Here is a 16,342-nt window from a genome sequence, read left to right on the forward strand (position 1 = left end):
TAAATTCTGATTTATTAATTTAGCGCGATCAGTTGGTCGGGCATCTGCCCTTTGATCTGGGGTTCAATTCCCTCTGAGTGTAGGGTATGATACTCGAATTTTTAGGTGCATGAGGGATGATTGAGCCTCCTATAAGAGCCTCCAACCATTCCTTTTTTTTTTCAAAAAAAAAAAAATTAAATTTATTTCTTTGCAGGATTTATTAAATATGCATTTAACATGAATAGAAGGCAAAATTCTAAGATTAGATTTAAAATTTCATAAATTCATAAAATTTATGTTTTCTCATGTTTAAGCTGGATTTTTTCAATCTCTTACCCTTGGATCAAGTTTGGGTGATCACAAGTCACCCAATTAACGGGACAAAAAGTTTTGATCTTGGTCGTGCCTAATCAAGCCCATTGTCAAAGCTTTCGATCTGTTCTAGGAAAAATCAGAACTTTTATACTGTCAATGCAAATTTTCGTGATTTGATATATTTGATCTTTTCGTATGAAATAAGCTAATTTGAAATATTTGATCTCTTCCGGCATGGATGAGGCTCACGAAATCCTGCTGAGCTCTCTGAAGAGTTCTGGCGTATCTCTTCCCGTCGGTGTTTCCTCGATCAAGGATATATCCTCTATTGGTCTCGTCTCCCTCTGCGCTCAATCCCTCCGCTTGATTCTCGATTCTGAACCCTCCTCCTTTCCCACTTCGCTTCCAGCTGCAACATCTGAACGCTTCCGGATTTGCGCTGAACTCGCCACGGCGATCAAATCCCTCGGCTACAGAGAGGAGCTCGGCTTCCACCAGGTACGGCGATCACTATCATTGTTCATACTTGATCTTGATATTAGGGTTTTGGGTTAATCTAACATTTTTTTTTTCTGTACATGAAAGCATTATCCTTTGGTTTCCGTTTATGATAATATGAGTTTTGGTACCTGCATTGTCCTGTTGGATTTGGCGTAGGACGCCACAATATGATTATGGATCCTACTGTTTTTCTTATGGAGTTCGGAAGGATGAAGAGCAAAATGATTATGTTTGGGAATTTGAGAGGAACGCCTTTTGAAGATAATGTTTTGGAAATATGTTTTAGGTATTTTGGGCGTGCATCGTAGAAATTAGAAGATTAACCAATGGAGCATGAGGATAGAATTTCTATGAAAGATGACTTTGCTATAAATTATGCTGCAAGATTTGTATACACTATAATTAACACATTTAATACCATGGTTTAAAAAACGGGACCAAATCGGCCGGTTCTACCGATCCAACCTGTTCAATAGTGAACTTGTCATTCAGTCGGTTCGGTGAAAGTTTAGAATTATTTTTGCATAGAACCGGTACTGAACCTGTCAGAAATGAGGTTGAACCGATGAACTAATCCGATTTCTAAAGAATCAGTTGATTTAAATATTGTCCAATTTTGACATTTTGACTTTAATCGAATGACAAAAAATAACATATTTAAATTAAAAATAGAGAAAATGTCATGTTTTAAATTATTTCTTTAAAGTGTTGTTCATAATATTCAAAAGTACTGTCTTAAATTATAATATTATTTGTTGAATCAATAAAAATGATATTAATATATCATTATTCTATTATTTAAATTATATAAAAATTATTTAAATATTAGTCTCGCCATCCAATTAAACCTCCGGTTCAAACCCAATTGAACTATTTAGACTTTTTTCTTTTTGTTTGATGTCTGGTCTGGTTTTCACAACTTTATTTAACACTAGTGGATGAGGCTTTATTAAGCTGGCATTGAATAGTTGGCATGAAGCAACAGTGGCCAGGAGTTAGAATAAAAAGTTGTGCAGCTAAAACTTCTTAAATTAAATAGTTATAGTTAGTGCCAAGAACTTAGGAACTCTCGTTTTAAAATATGGGTTATGTTTTTCTTATCCTGGGTGCAAAACTTTTGATGTAGTTAGTGATTCCTTTCAAAACTATCAAGGTTTAATTTGGTGCAACTTTTCTAATGCTTAATTCTTTGATAGGAATTTTTTTTATTGAGTGAAAAATGATGTTAGAAAATTCTCATTTTATGCAAATGCACCTTTTTAATGGCTTCATGAGCTTGTGAACTGAATTTTGGAGTAGCTCTTAATTTCATGTAAAGTGCATAGATTTTATTTTCTATAACATAACAAAATTGTTGAAAAACAAGCCAAAAAACCACTAAACCACAAGAACACATAACATAATTAATGAAACAAATAACAAAATAAACAACGCCAAATTTCAATGTGAAAAATCCCTATAATAGAGTCAAAATCATGGGACTCGTAGGCCACTTAAACGCCTCCACTAATCAACTTAATGAGCACATAAAGTTTTTCTTTAGAACACTCATATCAATAACCAACCATCACCATATAGGTGGTATACATCAACTTCATCAAACACAAGAGTTTAGTAATCTCACCGAATTCAAGAGAAATGATTTTTTCTTACTCTAGACCCCTTTCACGCTACTGCCCTCTGATCCTTCGATTGAACGCCATATCCTCTACTATATGTATCTTCAGAGTGTTCTCATAAAAACAAAGAAGCGAGACAGTCAAGTGAGAGAGTGTAACTTTTTTTTTTCTTTTTTTTTTACGGTTTCTTCAACGGTGTCTACCTATGAGGGACCCACAAAAATCTCCCTCTCACGATCACATAGAGAAAAGGCTCTCTCGTACCCGCGATCCCTCAACATACTATAAGCTTATCTTTCATTAATATTTTTGTCTTCATATCAGAACCATTCTCATCAGTATGAATCTTATCAAGCACCAACATCTTTGAGTCTAACACATTACGAATCCAATGATACTCCACGTCAATATGCTTCGAACGTGAGTGGAATGTGACATTCTTATTGAGATGAATTACCTTCTGACTATTACGATATAAGACAAACTTATATTGCTTATGACCCAACTCATGTAGGAAATTATTCATCCATAAGACTTCTTTGCAAGCTTCCGTGACTGCAACATACCCAGCCTTAGTAGTTGACAAAGTCACACAGTTCTGTAGTTTAGATTGCCATGAAACTGCTCCCATTGTAAAAGTAACCAAATATCTTGAAGTGGACTTTCTTGAGCCCACATCACAAGCCATATCTGCATCTGTGTAACCATCCAAAATAGGATTATCATTTCCAAAACTTAAACACATTTTAGAAGTACCTCTGAGATACCTGAAAATCTACTTAATTGTTGCTCTATGCTCTTTTTCAGGGTTGGAAAGAAACCAACTAACAATGCCAATTGCATGAGCAATGTCTGGCCTCGTAGATACCATAACACACATCAAGTTACCCACAACAGATGCATAAGATACATTTTTCATTTCTTGCCTCTCATTCTCACTTGTAGGGCATTGCTTAGTATTAAGTTTAATCTGACCTGCAAGTGGAGATACAACTGGCTTCAGGATGCTAATATTGAATCCTTCAAAACCTTTCTCTATGTATCTCTTCTTAGATAACCATAGCTTGTTATTCTTCTTGTCACGAATAATCTTCATTCCAAATATTTGTTTTGTCGAACCCGAATCTTTCATGGCAAAAGATTTGTTGAGTCCTCTCTTGAGCTTCTCAATCTTAGTCCCATCATGATCAACAATCAACATATCGACATATATTAAAAGAATCACGTGATGACTATCAGATAACTTCTTTACAAAAACACAATAGTCAAAAGTAGTTTTATTGTACCCATTTGTTTTCATAAAAACATCAAAATTTTGGTACTGTTGTCTTGGTGCGTATTTAAGCCCGTATCAACTTTCTCAACTTGCAAAGAAGATCTTATTTTCTATCTTTGAATCCCTCGAGCTGCGCCATGCAAATTTCCTCTTCTAAATCATTGTGAAGAAAGACCGTCTTTACATCCAGTTGTTTCACCTCAAAATTCAAACATACAGCTAATCATGGTACAACTCAAATTGAACTCATCTTCACAACTGGTGAGAAAATTTCATCGAAAGCAACACCCTTTCTTTGACTGAATCTCTTCACAACCAATCTTGCTTTGCGTTGGTTGTGAGCAAGTATCTTCTAACTTTAGTTTCAATACTTATTTATTCCTTAAAGCTTTTATGCATTTTGGTAATTTCACCAGATCACAAGTGTGGTTCTTATGCAAGGATCTTATCTCACCTTTCATGACACTCAACCACCTGTTGATCTCATTTTGAGGTCATTACTCTTTTCCTTAGGATCCTAGGATCTAGCTCTACGAGTTCCTATTGACTATCTTCGAAAACTAGTATTGGAATTCATCCCCTTAGAAATTTCAACCACTTCCTATTTCTCTTGTGATGTCTCGTATTGATAATCTCAAAACTATTGCCGTTTGGTCGAGTGGTTAAGGACTATCATATGGAGACTCAATGAGAAGTTCCTAATATGATCTCAAGCCCTATGAAAACCTCTTCAGGACTTTATCATCACACACACATAAAATGAACAAAATTCACTAAGTTGCGCAAAGTCGGACTGAAAATAAACTTAAACAGCGTGAAAATGTGAACTTACCCGAACGACCTCTGACGGTGAAACGGACTACTCCGACGCGTCTGAGACATCGTTTTTAGCTAGGGAGGACACCCATATTGTTATAATTCTTCATACGAGCAAATCACACGCAAATCGATGAATTCATCAAAACAACCTCCGATGATGAAACGAGCTGCACCAACGCGTCCGGAACGTCAGAATTACCTAAAAAGGACATCCATTTTGTTATGCTGTGACGCACGAATAAAAATGTACGAATCAAATATTATTTTGGAAATGTTAAATATTTATATATTTATATTATTAATTATAATAACATTTATAATTCTAAACTCTATTTATCCCTTTACCCGCATACTGTTTGGCCCAACCCGCAGCTTGAGCAGCCGCTCAGCTCATTCCTGTGTGCCCTAGATCTCGTGGCTCATCCACGCGGCGATCTCCCCCCTCTCTCGACTCTTCTCTTTCCTCGCGTGACAGCTCGACCGCTAGGCTCTCCAATCGTGGGAGCTCGGCTGGCCAACCCTTTTTCTTCTCGAGGTTTTACCTTCTCCTCCTTTATGGTGATGATTCATTCCCCGTTGTTTTATTCGACCACGAAATCGTGGTAGGTGGCTGTCTCCCTCTCATCTCTGCCTATAAAAAGGCTTCTTAAGGTATTTTTCTGAGTTGTTGAAAATTTTCTGAGAAAAAAGGAGGCTGGGGTGTTCGTTGGTCGCTGATTTCTCAAAGGTTTTGGGAGGAAAATTTCTATAGGAAGCATTTTCTTAAATTTGTTCTAGATTTTTGTTTTAAGTTTGCATTAAGAGGTATTTTTCTTCTTCCCTCTAATATGCATCATTCGGATTTGAACCTGAAAGTATTTCTTTTTTCTTCTAAAGCATGTGGAAGTAAGGTTTAGGCTTGTTTTGATATCTAATCATGGATAGTTTCTAGAAACAATAAAAATGGAACATAATATGGATACTTTTTTTTTTTTGCTCAAAATGCATGATAGATAGAATTTTGAAAAATTCCAGTTGTTGCCATGTGATGATAGTTGTTTATCTAGAATATATGCTAAAATGTAATGCTGAAATTCTTTGTTGATGTTGCTCCTCTTTAAGTAAATGCTGGAATTAGTTTTAATACTGGATAATATGTTGACATTAGAGATCCGTTTATGTTTATTCGTTCCCTGTTACCTGTTACTATTTGAAACATATATTGGGCGTAATATTTTGAGACATAAAACTTCATGAGATTTGACTTTGATGGCTGGAAGTGTTGCCTTTCTGTTTTCCCCATTTGGTAAGCTCGATTTTTGGCTTCTTTTGGGTTGGATGTTAGCTGCAAATTCTGCTCTGATTTCCCCATTTGCTGGGCTCGGTTTGTCTGTCATGGTTCTATCTGTTGCCCCTTTGCTCGGCTCGATTTACCTGTCACTGCTCTTTCTGTTGCCCCTTTGATGGGCTCTGTTTTGTCCTTCTTGTTGGACTCGATTTGCCCAAACTGTCATTTTTTTTGTTTGTCCCTCTCGTTGGGCTCGGTTTGATAGGAGGTTCTCCGGATAATGTTCCTCCTGGGATTGTTGTTAATAATCAAGTTTGTCATCCAAAAAAAAAAAAAATTATGACCTTCATATGTACTTCCATGCAGGAATAATTGATATAAGTAGAACAACTCACTATTATGCCTTGCTTGATGAAAATGGTTTCAGTTCGGATGATTTATAAAAGCTTGTATATTCACTCTTATATATATCAAAAGAGCACAATAGCAATATCTGTGGTGGCCTTCTCATTGGCCACCCCTATTCGAATACATGTTATGATCTATTAGCTTGGGGAGTGGTTTTGACTCCTTGTATTTGATGATTGACTACCTGTGAGCTTACATTGGGGCTTAGTTGTGCTTTTTCTTGCCCCTACCCTTGAGCTTTTGTCCTTTTTCCTGTCCCAAACCGTGAGATTGTATTAAGGCTTGTTTGTGCTTTTTCTGGCCTATACCCGTGGGCTTATTCTGTGGTTTGGTTGTGCCCTTTCTTGGCCCTACCCGTGAGCTTAAATATGTGGTAGTTTTCTTCTTGTTGCCCCTACCAGTGAGCCTTACCTCATGATTTCTCTATGAGAAAAGTTAGTGGTGGTCTTCTTTTTGCTGCCTTGGCCGTGAGTCTTATCTTGTGATTTCTCTATGCGATAAGTTGGGCTGGTGGCTGTCCCTCTCTGTTGCTCTTGGCCATGAGCATTTATATGGTTTTATCTGAATGATTTCATGCTTATTTGACATGAGAAGTTTTTGATTAAGGTTGGAATTGAATGGTTTTAATATTGACATGATCTTTGAAAATTTAGAAGGTTGTCGTCCCTGGATTATTTTCCTTTATTTGATTTGTGAAATATGAAAGACTCTTACAACTTCATTTCGGGAAAGCATAAAGTTGATATAAATTGGATTCATGAAAGAACTTGAAAACTCATAAAATTGTCATTTGAGAAGAGTTTGGAGGTTCGATATCAAAATTTGGATAACATAAATGCCACATTTGAGTTTAGGCTTTGGTTTGTGAATATATAGGTGGCGGTGGAGTCGCTTATACAATTGTCACATTGATTCGAGCCCGTTTCAACTTGTTTGAAACAAGATTTGGAAGGGATACCCTTCTTGGGTTGATCCATTTATGAAATTTGAGAAAATGATTTTTTTTTTTTTTGGGTTGATTCAAAGATCTTGGACTCTCTTTTTCAGGTCTTTTCGTCACAGTTCTGAGGACTGATTCACCGTTCGCCTTTTCGATCTTTTGGGTGGATCAGTTCCTTCTCTCTCTTATCTCCATTTTTATTTTTTTTCTTTGCTTCTTGGTTCGATTTTCAATGCTTATGTCTGACACATAAGTACCCACATATGGCATTTTGTTATATATGAAACCATCAAGCAAGGTTGCAATTATGTCGGTTTTGTTCTGGGGCTTAGGGCCGTGATGACAAAAGCACACCGGTGGTAGAGCGAAATGATATTCCATCCTACGACATCAAGACCCAATCCTGGGACCTGATGAACTGTAGGAACTGTAGGATGATAGTAGGATGATAGTATCATTCACCGACACAAGATTAGCGGGGGACCCGTACCTTCTTAAGTTGTTGGAGGTCTTACACCCGACGGCGTAATCGACTCGTGAACAATCGTAGTTTTTCAAAAACTGATAAGAACATAAAATGATAAGAGCAGATACAATATTTATAAAAAATATTTTACTACTAAATTGATATAACTTCATTTTGTATGTTTGATATTCATGTGCATGCTAAAATATAAATTTTAAATATATCGTAACTTAGTTGTCCACTTATCGATTACTAGTTAGGGCTAAGGAGTACCCTCCTAAGTTAGGTTTAGTAGGACACCCTTATAGTTGAGTGGCGAACTCTATACATCTCGGTGACCGATAGTAGCCTTCGACGTCCCTCGAGTACAAATATATAGTATTTAAGCCTAGTCCCGACCCGAGTGCTTGCGGTTTTCTTTCTTTGGATCTTTTGTGAGATTTTATTGGAACTTTTGGTAAAACACTCGTGGTATTTTTTCAGGATCTTCCCGTGTTTTCAGTGACTTTTCTTGAGTTACCATTTGTTGTTTTTGCTTCAAGATTTTCGTCGTAAGTCATTTGCCGATTTTCTCGAGTTCTCTTTCTTCATGGGTCATTTGCCGCTCTTTCTTGTGTTTTTAAGGTGATATTTTTTTTTTGTTAATGCAATTCATGCTAATTCATTTCTTAAATTATGTTACTAAATTTACACCTACTACTGTTTCTTTTACACACTATACCTTAGAATTGGAGGTCAGTAGTTGGTTTCATAGGAGGTACCCGATAGCAGATCGTTGACTAAACAATTGCATGTACCCTTAAAATTAACATCGAATTCGAGGGTGTTACGACAGGGAGCTTTGAGCGAACACCATGGACAACACGACGAGGACACATAGAAGAGCAACTTCGAGATCTGCAATATCAAAATAAGTTCACGTCAACTAAACATTTTCTCTATTTTAAATAATAACCTATAGGATTTTGAGGTAGTTTGCTCAGTGCAACGTAAATCCTCACCTTATTTTTAGGCTTTTGCACAACCCTGCTGTGCTTATTTTTAGGCTTTTTAGGCTTTTGCACAACCCTGCTGTGCAATTATAAGTCCTAACACTTTTAGGATTCTGAGGTTACCGTACGGTACGGTGTAAATCCTCTTATCTTTTTAGGATATTTGCACGATCAGATATCGTTCAAATGTAAGTCCTAAATTCTGAAATAAATTGCAGGATTAAACATTGAATAATATTATTTTAAATACATAAAGCCAAACAATAGGATAGTTGGGAGGTCACCGAGATTCTCCCTAGATTTGTGATATCTCCTACTCTTCATTCCTTTGGATTCCTTAAAAATAATTGTTCCTATTTGAGTCATTCCCATTTGATTTTCCCATGTCTAATCTTGGAAGTCTAAACTTTGAAACATGGAAGATACAACCATTGATCTTAATCGAGAGTCATCTTAAGTGACCCCGGTCATTAAGATGTAATTAACTATAGGGGCTTGACTCCATAAGAAACTTGGAACCCAGATAAAATAAACCCTATTTAATCCTTACATTAGGTAGGGGAACTTACCGACCATACATAAAAGGTTTTGCAGACCAAACGGATGTCACACTCTTTAGTTTAGATGATTGAGCCTACTGTTAAGTGGTATGCTTATCCTTCGGGATAGTGTATTACTTGTAGTATCGCGCTCAGCCATCAAAACTATTCAATAAGTGAGACTCGTTTGGTCTTATCTATTTTTAAATTAAAATGTTACTTTCAAAAATCATATTCACATCAAAACTATTTTTATATTTACAAAAATCATTTCTTTCAAAAAATAGCGGCCGACACCACCTTTCTTTCTTCTCATGTGACAAAACTTCTAGATAAGCCTCTGGTTTTCCCCCTTAATAAGCATCACAAATTCATTGGTAGAATTTCTCTCTCTGTTTTATCTTCTTAATAAATGTTCAACTAATGACTCTTCTAGGTTCTCATCATTAGGATCATCGTCAGTTGGAAGTGACTCATCTACTTGTATACCTCTGTCATCGAACAGATAAGTTTGCTTATAAAGTTGTCATGAGAGAGGCGAGAATTTATCGGGACAGTTAAACTGCTGCGTCGAGGGTTGTACTGTTAGGGTTGAGCCAGCGACGTCGATCGAAAGAAGCCAAAAGATTTGCGTCGGTGTTGAGCAGAAGAGGAGGCGACACCGTTGTCATGCAGAGGAGGTGAGTATGAGAATTCCTACATACTCGAAGAAGGAGAAAGGGGAAGAGCACCTTGTCGAAAAGAAGAAGGGAGAAGAAGAATGGGTGACAACCGAGCGGTCGAAGGAGAAGAAAGGGAGGAAGAAGACGGCGTCGACATTTATGCCTTCGTGCAGGAGGTCAAGCCAAACATCAAACGTCGAGGAGAAGCTCACCTGTGAGCAGAGAAGGCGGAATAATGGTTTGCGCATGTTTAGGCCTTGACAGTGATATATAATTATGGTTTATTAAATTAACTTAATAATGCAATTATATATATATTATTAATAGAAAAATGGATAAGATTATATAAACTATAATGATGAAATTTTTTCATTAAAATAATTTAAATTATTTTTGCAATAACATAATGAATAAAATTAAATTTTAACATGAATACCATGTTCATTTTAAGCTTTCAATTTTAGAAGAATCGACATCAAGACCAATAATAAATTAATCGATATTGAGGTAAGTGCTCATATTCTTTTACTATAAGGGTGTTTTCTTTTGGATTAAATGCATTGATTAGTATATTTATTAGTTATTTGGTAAATGACTGCAAACTCATGATTTTGAATTTTAGTGAACTTTTGTTCATATTGAAGGAATGGTATGTGTGCACATCATTTTTAAATCATTTAATTGCTATGCAAATAAGAAATGAATATTTTTTAATTAGAAAGTGATATTTTTATTGGATATTTGTATATTCATGATTAACTATAATGAAATCATCCCTTGATGGTATTAGTGAGGGAACACTAATGTACCCGTGCAGATATATGAAAAAAGATATATAATATGCCTTGATTGGCACAATTTTAGACAGTACTTCTGTGACGATTTTATGGATATAAAATAATATTGATATGTTAATAATATAGTAAAGACACCTTAAATATCATCAAATATTTATATTGATTTATTAAACAGTTTAACTAGCATGCATGTTGTTTTATTTTCTCTTGTATTACTGTGGTTTATGAGTATGATGATTCACTGATGCGTTTAGCTCGCAGTTGTTTTAAACTAACTTTTTGAGTAAATTTTAAGTGATTTAAAAGATGGACAATAGAAGAGAACTTTTATAGATGATGCAAACAACCAGTAACAAGGTAATTTTAATTGTACCGCTTTAATTTAATTTGATTAGTGATTTTTTTATCTATTAAATTATAGATTAATATAAAAAATTTAATTTAATTTTAATGCTTTAAATTTTAAGTAGTGGTGATTCATCTAAAAATAATGTTTTAGTGTATATTTTATAAGATTTTTATTTACATTTGTAATGATATTGCACTTTAAAGAAAGAATTTTTTGCATGTTTTTGATTTTAGGTACATGAAATGAATATTTAGAGAAAATGAGAGAAAAATAGAATAAAATTGAAGATATTTGTGTGACGTTATAACGCCACTCCTTGGCATCATAACTTATGAGAATGCCAAAATATATAAAAAAAACAAAATTTAAGCATGATCAAAATATTCTGAAAAAAAATTTCGAGCCTGGGCAAGAAATATTGCTTTATAATTCAAGATTGAAATTATTTACAAGAAAACCTAAATCCAAGTGGTCAGGAACATTTATTGTGGTAAGAGCATATCCATATGAAGCTGTTGATATTGAAGATCCAAAAACTTGGAGAGTGATTAGGGTAAATGGACACAGATTAAAAGCTTACATAAGTGGAGAGGGTCCTGCATTTGAAGAGATCCTAATGATGGGTCAGATTTAAGTAAAACAATGATTATGTCAGGCTGACGACGTTAAAACAAACGCTTTGTGGGAGACAACATATAGTTATCGATGTGATTTGGATTTAACTTGTTGTTGTGAAGAGTTCTATATGGTGATTACGAGTCTTATACGATTTTGTTGGCACAAAACATTATTATATTAGAGGACTTGAAGAGTGGAAGAAAGAAATTTGAGATTTGAGTATGTTGGTTTGGCGTTATAGCGTCAAATCTGACGGTATAGCGCCACAGTTTGAATAACTCCTTAAAACCGCCAAAAATTTGGTTTCCTTTCTTCTTCCTCTATATAAAATTGCCTAGGACGGGATTTGAAGTATCCATACGATATTCCTAAGTATTCTAAAGAGGTTGGAGAGTGGAAATTGCATTTGAGGGACCATGAAGAGCAATGACAATGGGAGATTTGAAGAAAAGAAGTTGGTGCATAAGGATGCTCAGACCTACTTCAATGTATATCTTGCATTAAGTCTGGAGCGCCTCATGGACAAACTTGAAAAGATTGAATGTGAGATTTCTCTTCTGGATATAAATGTGAAAAGTTGTCCCACCAATACAAGCATATGGATTGACAATTGAAACTGCAATTCAATAGTTTGGTCTGTTTCTAAAATAGTCAAGTGACTATGTATAACACCCACAAGTGGATCGACGATAAATTTTCTAAGGAATTTCCTCGTGCTTCTTTCTACCATTGCCACGATCGAAATTGTTTGGTGAGTGGAATGGAGAATATCACTACTGATCAAGAGTGGTCCTAAGGGATATTCTTATATAGATATTTTTGTTTTAATGTTATGTGATTCCATATGGTGTGCCTATCATATTTGTATTAAGACTCAATGTGGTTGTCTTTGTTGTATGAACATCTAATGGTGTCTTTGTGGTTGTGTTGTATGTATTGAAAACCAGTTCTGTTGTGATGTGAAAAATTGGTCTTATTTATTTGCAAATTTGAAATTTTGGAATGACGACGAACTTAATAACTATAATAGTGGCCATTAAAACTTGAAAAATAGCCTTTCTACATCCTAGATTTTCTATTTCCTTTTCAAATATAAAAAAGTTTTTAAAATATGGATTGGTATGAACGATTCTATAACGTCATTTTTAGGCGCTATAGCGCTATTCATCAGACCATGCAGGGCGCTATAACGCCGAACTAACCCGTGAGTCATTTTAAGTGTCTGGATCCACAATTTTTGTCATTTCGTCTCCTTCAATTTTTTTGCATTTTGCTTCCCTAGGGTTACATTTTGTGCTTAACTAGCTTGGAGTTAGGCTTCCAAACTTTGGATTTCTTCATCTCTAGGTAAGATCTTCACCTTGGCTTTGAAAAATTTTGATTTGACAATGAATTTCATCCACATTGTGGATTAGGCTGAAAATTTGAAAATTTGATGAAAAAAGTGTGAAATCCATGGTTGAATGATTTTTTATGTTTAGATTGTGTTTTTAGAAACCTTTTGAAGTTGAGTTTGTGACTCTTGAAATTTATCTTGAAAATTTTTAGATTAATCATGACTCCTAAAATAGAGGCAAGGAAAAAATAATTTTTGATTCCGATAAGTTTGTTAGTGCAAGGGCACGGGACAGGTATGTTGATTTGCAATCGAAGAAGTTGATTGCAGAATACAGTTTTCTACGTCCTGGCGGAACTATTGAGTACTTGATTGCGGAGTGACAATGGGAAAACTTTTGTTATTTCTATGCCTTATCTGTAATTTTAGTTGTTCGAGAGTTCTATGCAAACCGCCAGACGAATCAGATGATTTGATTTATGTACGAGGCAATATACATCAGTTCTGTTCTTATTAACCACATATACCAACTTCATAGTATTCCTACATGCTTCTTTTCTGAGTTCTATCTTATTGATGATGAATTACATGAGATTATGAGATTTTTAACTTATGAAAATCGAGTCTGAAAATTTTAAAAAATGGGCAACGGGTAAACTTTTCTTTATTAAAAATTAATGTTCATTCTCGAGCTTGGCACTTTTTCATATCTGGTAGATTACTGCCTACCATCCATTTCAGTGAGGTAACCCGTGAGAGAGTCATTTTGAACTACTATATTCAAATGAAGAAACCTATTAACATTGGCTCCCTTATTTATACAAACATTCTTGTTTCCTCGAGTGGAGGAATTACAGGAGGTTTGGGCTACCCTGCTCTTATTACTACTTTGTGTACTGGATCTGGTGTGAAGTATGAGACTTGGGAAGAAACTTTGCCATCACATAAACCTATTGAAAAAACTAATTTGGAAAAATAGGAGAGACATTTTGGGACTAGACCTAGGACTAGAGTTAACATACCTTTTACTCCTGCTCCTGCTCCTGCTCCTGCTCCTGCTCCTAAACCATCTGCTTCTGATTCTATTTCTCTGCATTCTCATATGGAATAAATGATGATTCAACAAGGAGATCTTATAACTTTACAGAATCAAGTAAAAGGCCTTGAATCTCACTTATACCATAGTGATAATATTATGTTGAGGAAGGTTGAGTATGATTTTGCTTATAATGAGGCTATAATGAGATATATTGGGGGTGATCATTCTGTGGAATTTCCTACTCGCCCCACTTTCACACCTTATCAACCTTCTGAGATGGACGAGGATATAGATTTGAGAGATGTTGATGATGATGATGATGGTGATGATGGTGCTGGTGATGATGAAAATGTTCATGTGTAGTGTGTATTATTTTTCTTTCTTTCCTTTGATGTGTTAGGATATTGGAGCTTTATTTTGTTTGTAATTAGTTGTATTTCTGTTAGAGTGTGCTTGTATTTAGTTTTAGTTTTTGTTAAACTGTTAGTTCTACTCTTTATCTTTTGCTCCAATTTAAATGCTAGAGTAATATTTAGTTTATGTTTTTTTTTATTGTTATGCATGTTAATGTTATGTTTATCACTACTTGGTACTTGTCTTTTTTACTTGTATCTGCATTAATTTCTTTGTTTTAAATTTTAAAAAATTTTACCTTTCTTCATGAAGTTTCCTGTTTTAAATTAGTTCAAAAATTTAAGTTTGGGAGAGGGGAGAAAATTCTTTTCAAATTAAACCTTATTTGATCTCAAGGAATTGTATTTTTCAAAATTATTTTTAACATAACCTGTGGTACGAAGAGTTAACTTTAGAAAACTATATTTTTGATTTTATGAAAGTTGTAGAAAACCTAAGTAAAAAATTTTAATAACGAGGGTTAATTCTAGAATTAAGATGTTTAGTATGAAGGGTTTAGAGTTATGTTTTTGCTATTTAATGTAAAGAAAACTGTAAATTTGGAAATATTAAGGATCTTAGATTTATACTTGAAAAGAAAAAATTGAAATTTTATAAAAAATCTTCAAAGCTAATACATATTTGTTAAAGTAAAGAAATGTGAAATGTTTTTAACTTTAAGAGAAGGACAGTGGAGTTCAAAATCATTAAAAACTATTCAGATATAATAATCCTTACATGATATGAAAAAAGAAAAAAAAAAGAAAAAAATAAAGTATTGAAAATGATTCTAAAAAAATAAAAAAAAAACAAAAAGAGAAAATATGTGAGGAGAAACTTGAGGAAATATCTAATAAAAAATTAGCTCTATTTGAATCATCTTAATGAAAGAAACTTATTTACATTTTTAACTTAAACTTAGATGTTTTAGCACCTTTACTAATAAAGTTCTCATGAATTTTTTTTTTTGGTAATTCTTTTAAGTATCTTAAGTATGATAAATTACTATTATTTTTGAAATAAATAGAAAATCAAAAATTTTAAACTTAGACTGCTAAATATTCTTATCTTTTAGTTTTTAAAATTTTTCTGAATGTTTCACTATAGCATTTATAAAGCAGAAATTATAGAAGTCTTTAAATTAAATTTACTTCTAGTTGTTATAAATTTTATATGGTATGAGGAGTTACTTGATGACAGGTAACGTTTAAGTTTGGGGGAATTGATTCACTTAAAAAAATCTATTTTTAGTGCATATTTAATAATTTTTTTATGTACATTTTTAATGATATTACATTTTAAAGGAAAATATTTTGCATGTTTTTGGTTTCAGGTACATTGAACAGACATTTAGAGAAAATGAGGGAAAAATAAAGCAAAATTAGTGCCACAAACGAGCGAGAATGGTGCTATAACACCTCAGATTAGCGCTATAGCGCCAGTAACTACTTTTCTAGAAGATTCATCAAATTTGGCCGAATTTTGGAGGGGTGTTTGAAGCAAACTTTTGTTATTTTTTGTTTTCTATTTAATGAGAAAAATTTGACCGAAATTAGAGACCTTTTGGAGCCTCGAAACTTCAATTGGGCGGCAATAGTTAGTTAGGTTTTTCATATTTTGAGTTTAAGTGTAAATGTGAGTGTGTTTTAGTGTGAAAAAATTTGGAGATTACTTAAAGGAAACTCCAGAAGTTTGCTTGGAGAGAAGACACAAGATATTTTATATTTGTGTTTAAGTTTTTGTCGTAAGATTTGAATTTCAATGCAATTATTTTGTTTTTGTTTAATCTCCATGAATTCTGAGTAATTTTAAGTTTTTGTTGTAAGATTTGAATTTCAATGCAAATATTTTGTTTTTGTTTAATCTCCATGAATTCTGAGTAATTTTTTTTGTTTCTTCTTGCATATGAGACTTAATCTTATGTGATTTGAATGATTTAAATATTTCTTTTTACTCTAAAAAATTGTGATGGTATTTTAACTGAATCTTCATTTACTTTGCAAACTGACCACTTGTGATGTTAA

General features: G+C 34.0%; 1 protein-coding gene across 1 annotated transcript in view; it reads left to right on the forward strand.

Annotated features, from left to right (window-relative positions):
* The first annotated feature begins 341 nt into the window (after positions 1-341).
* The window catches only part of LOC110027023 (coiled-coil domain-containing protein 22), a 35,559-nt gene continuing 19,558 nt past the window's right edge, over positions 342-16,342 (forward strand). The window contains exon 1 of the mRNA XM_020728283.1: positions 342-795. Coding sequence (XP_020583942.1) covers positions 532-795 — 264 coding nt within the window. The 5' untranslated portion in view covers positions 342-531. The remainder of the gene's footprint in view (positions 796-16,342) is intronic.

The sequence above is a fragment of the Phalaenopsis equestris genome, unplaced genomic scaffold (genome assembly GCF_001263595.1).
Source record: "Phalaenopsis equestris unplaced genomic scaffold, ASM126359v1 Scaffold000411, whole genome shotgun sequence".
NCBI classification, from domain to species: Eukaryota; Viridiplantae; Streptophyta; class Magnoliopsida; order Asparagales; family Orchidaceae; genus Phalaenopsis; species Phalaenopsis equestris.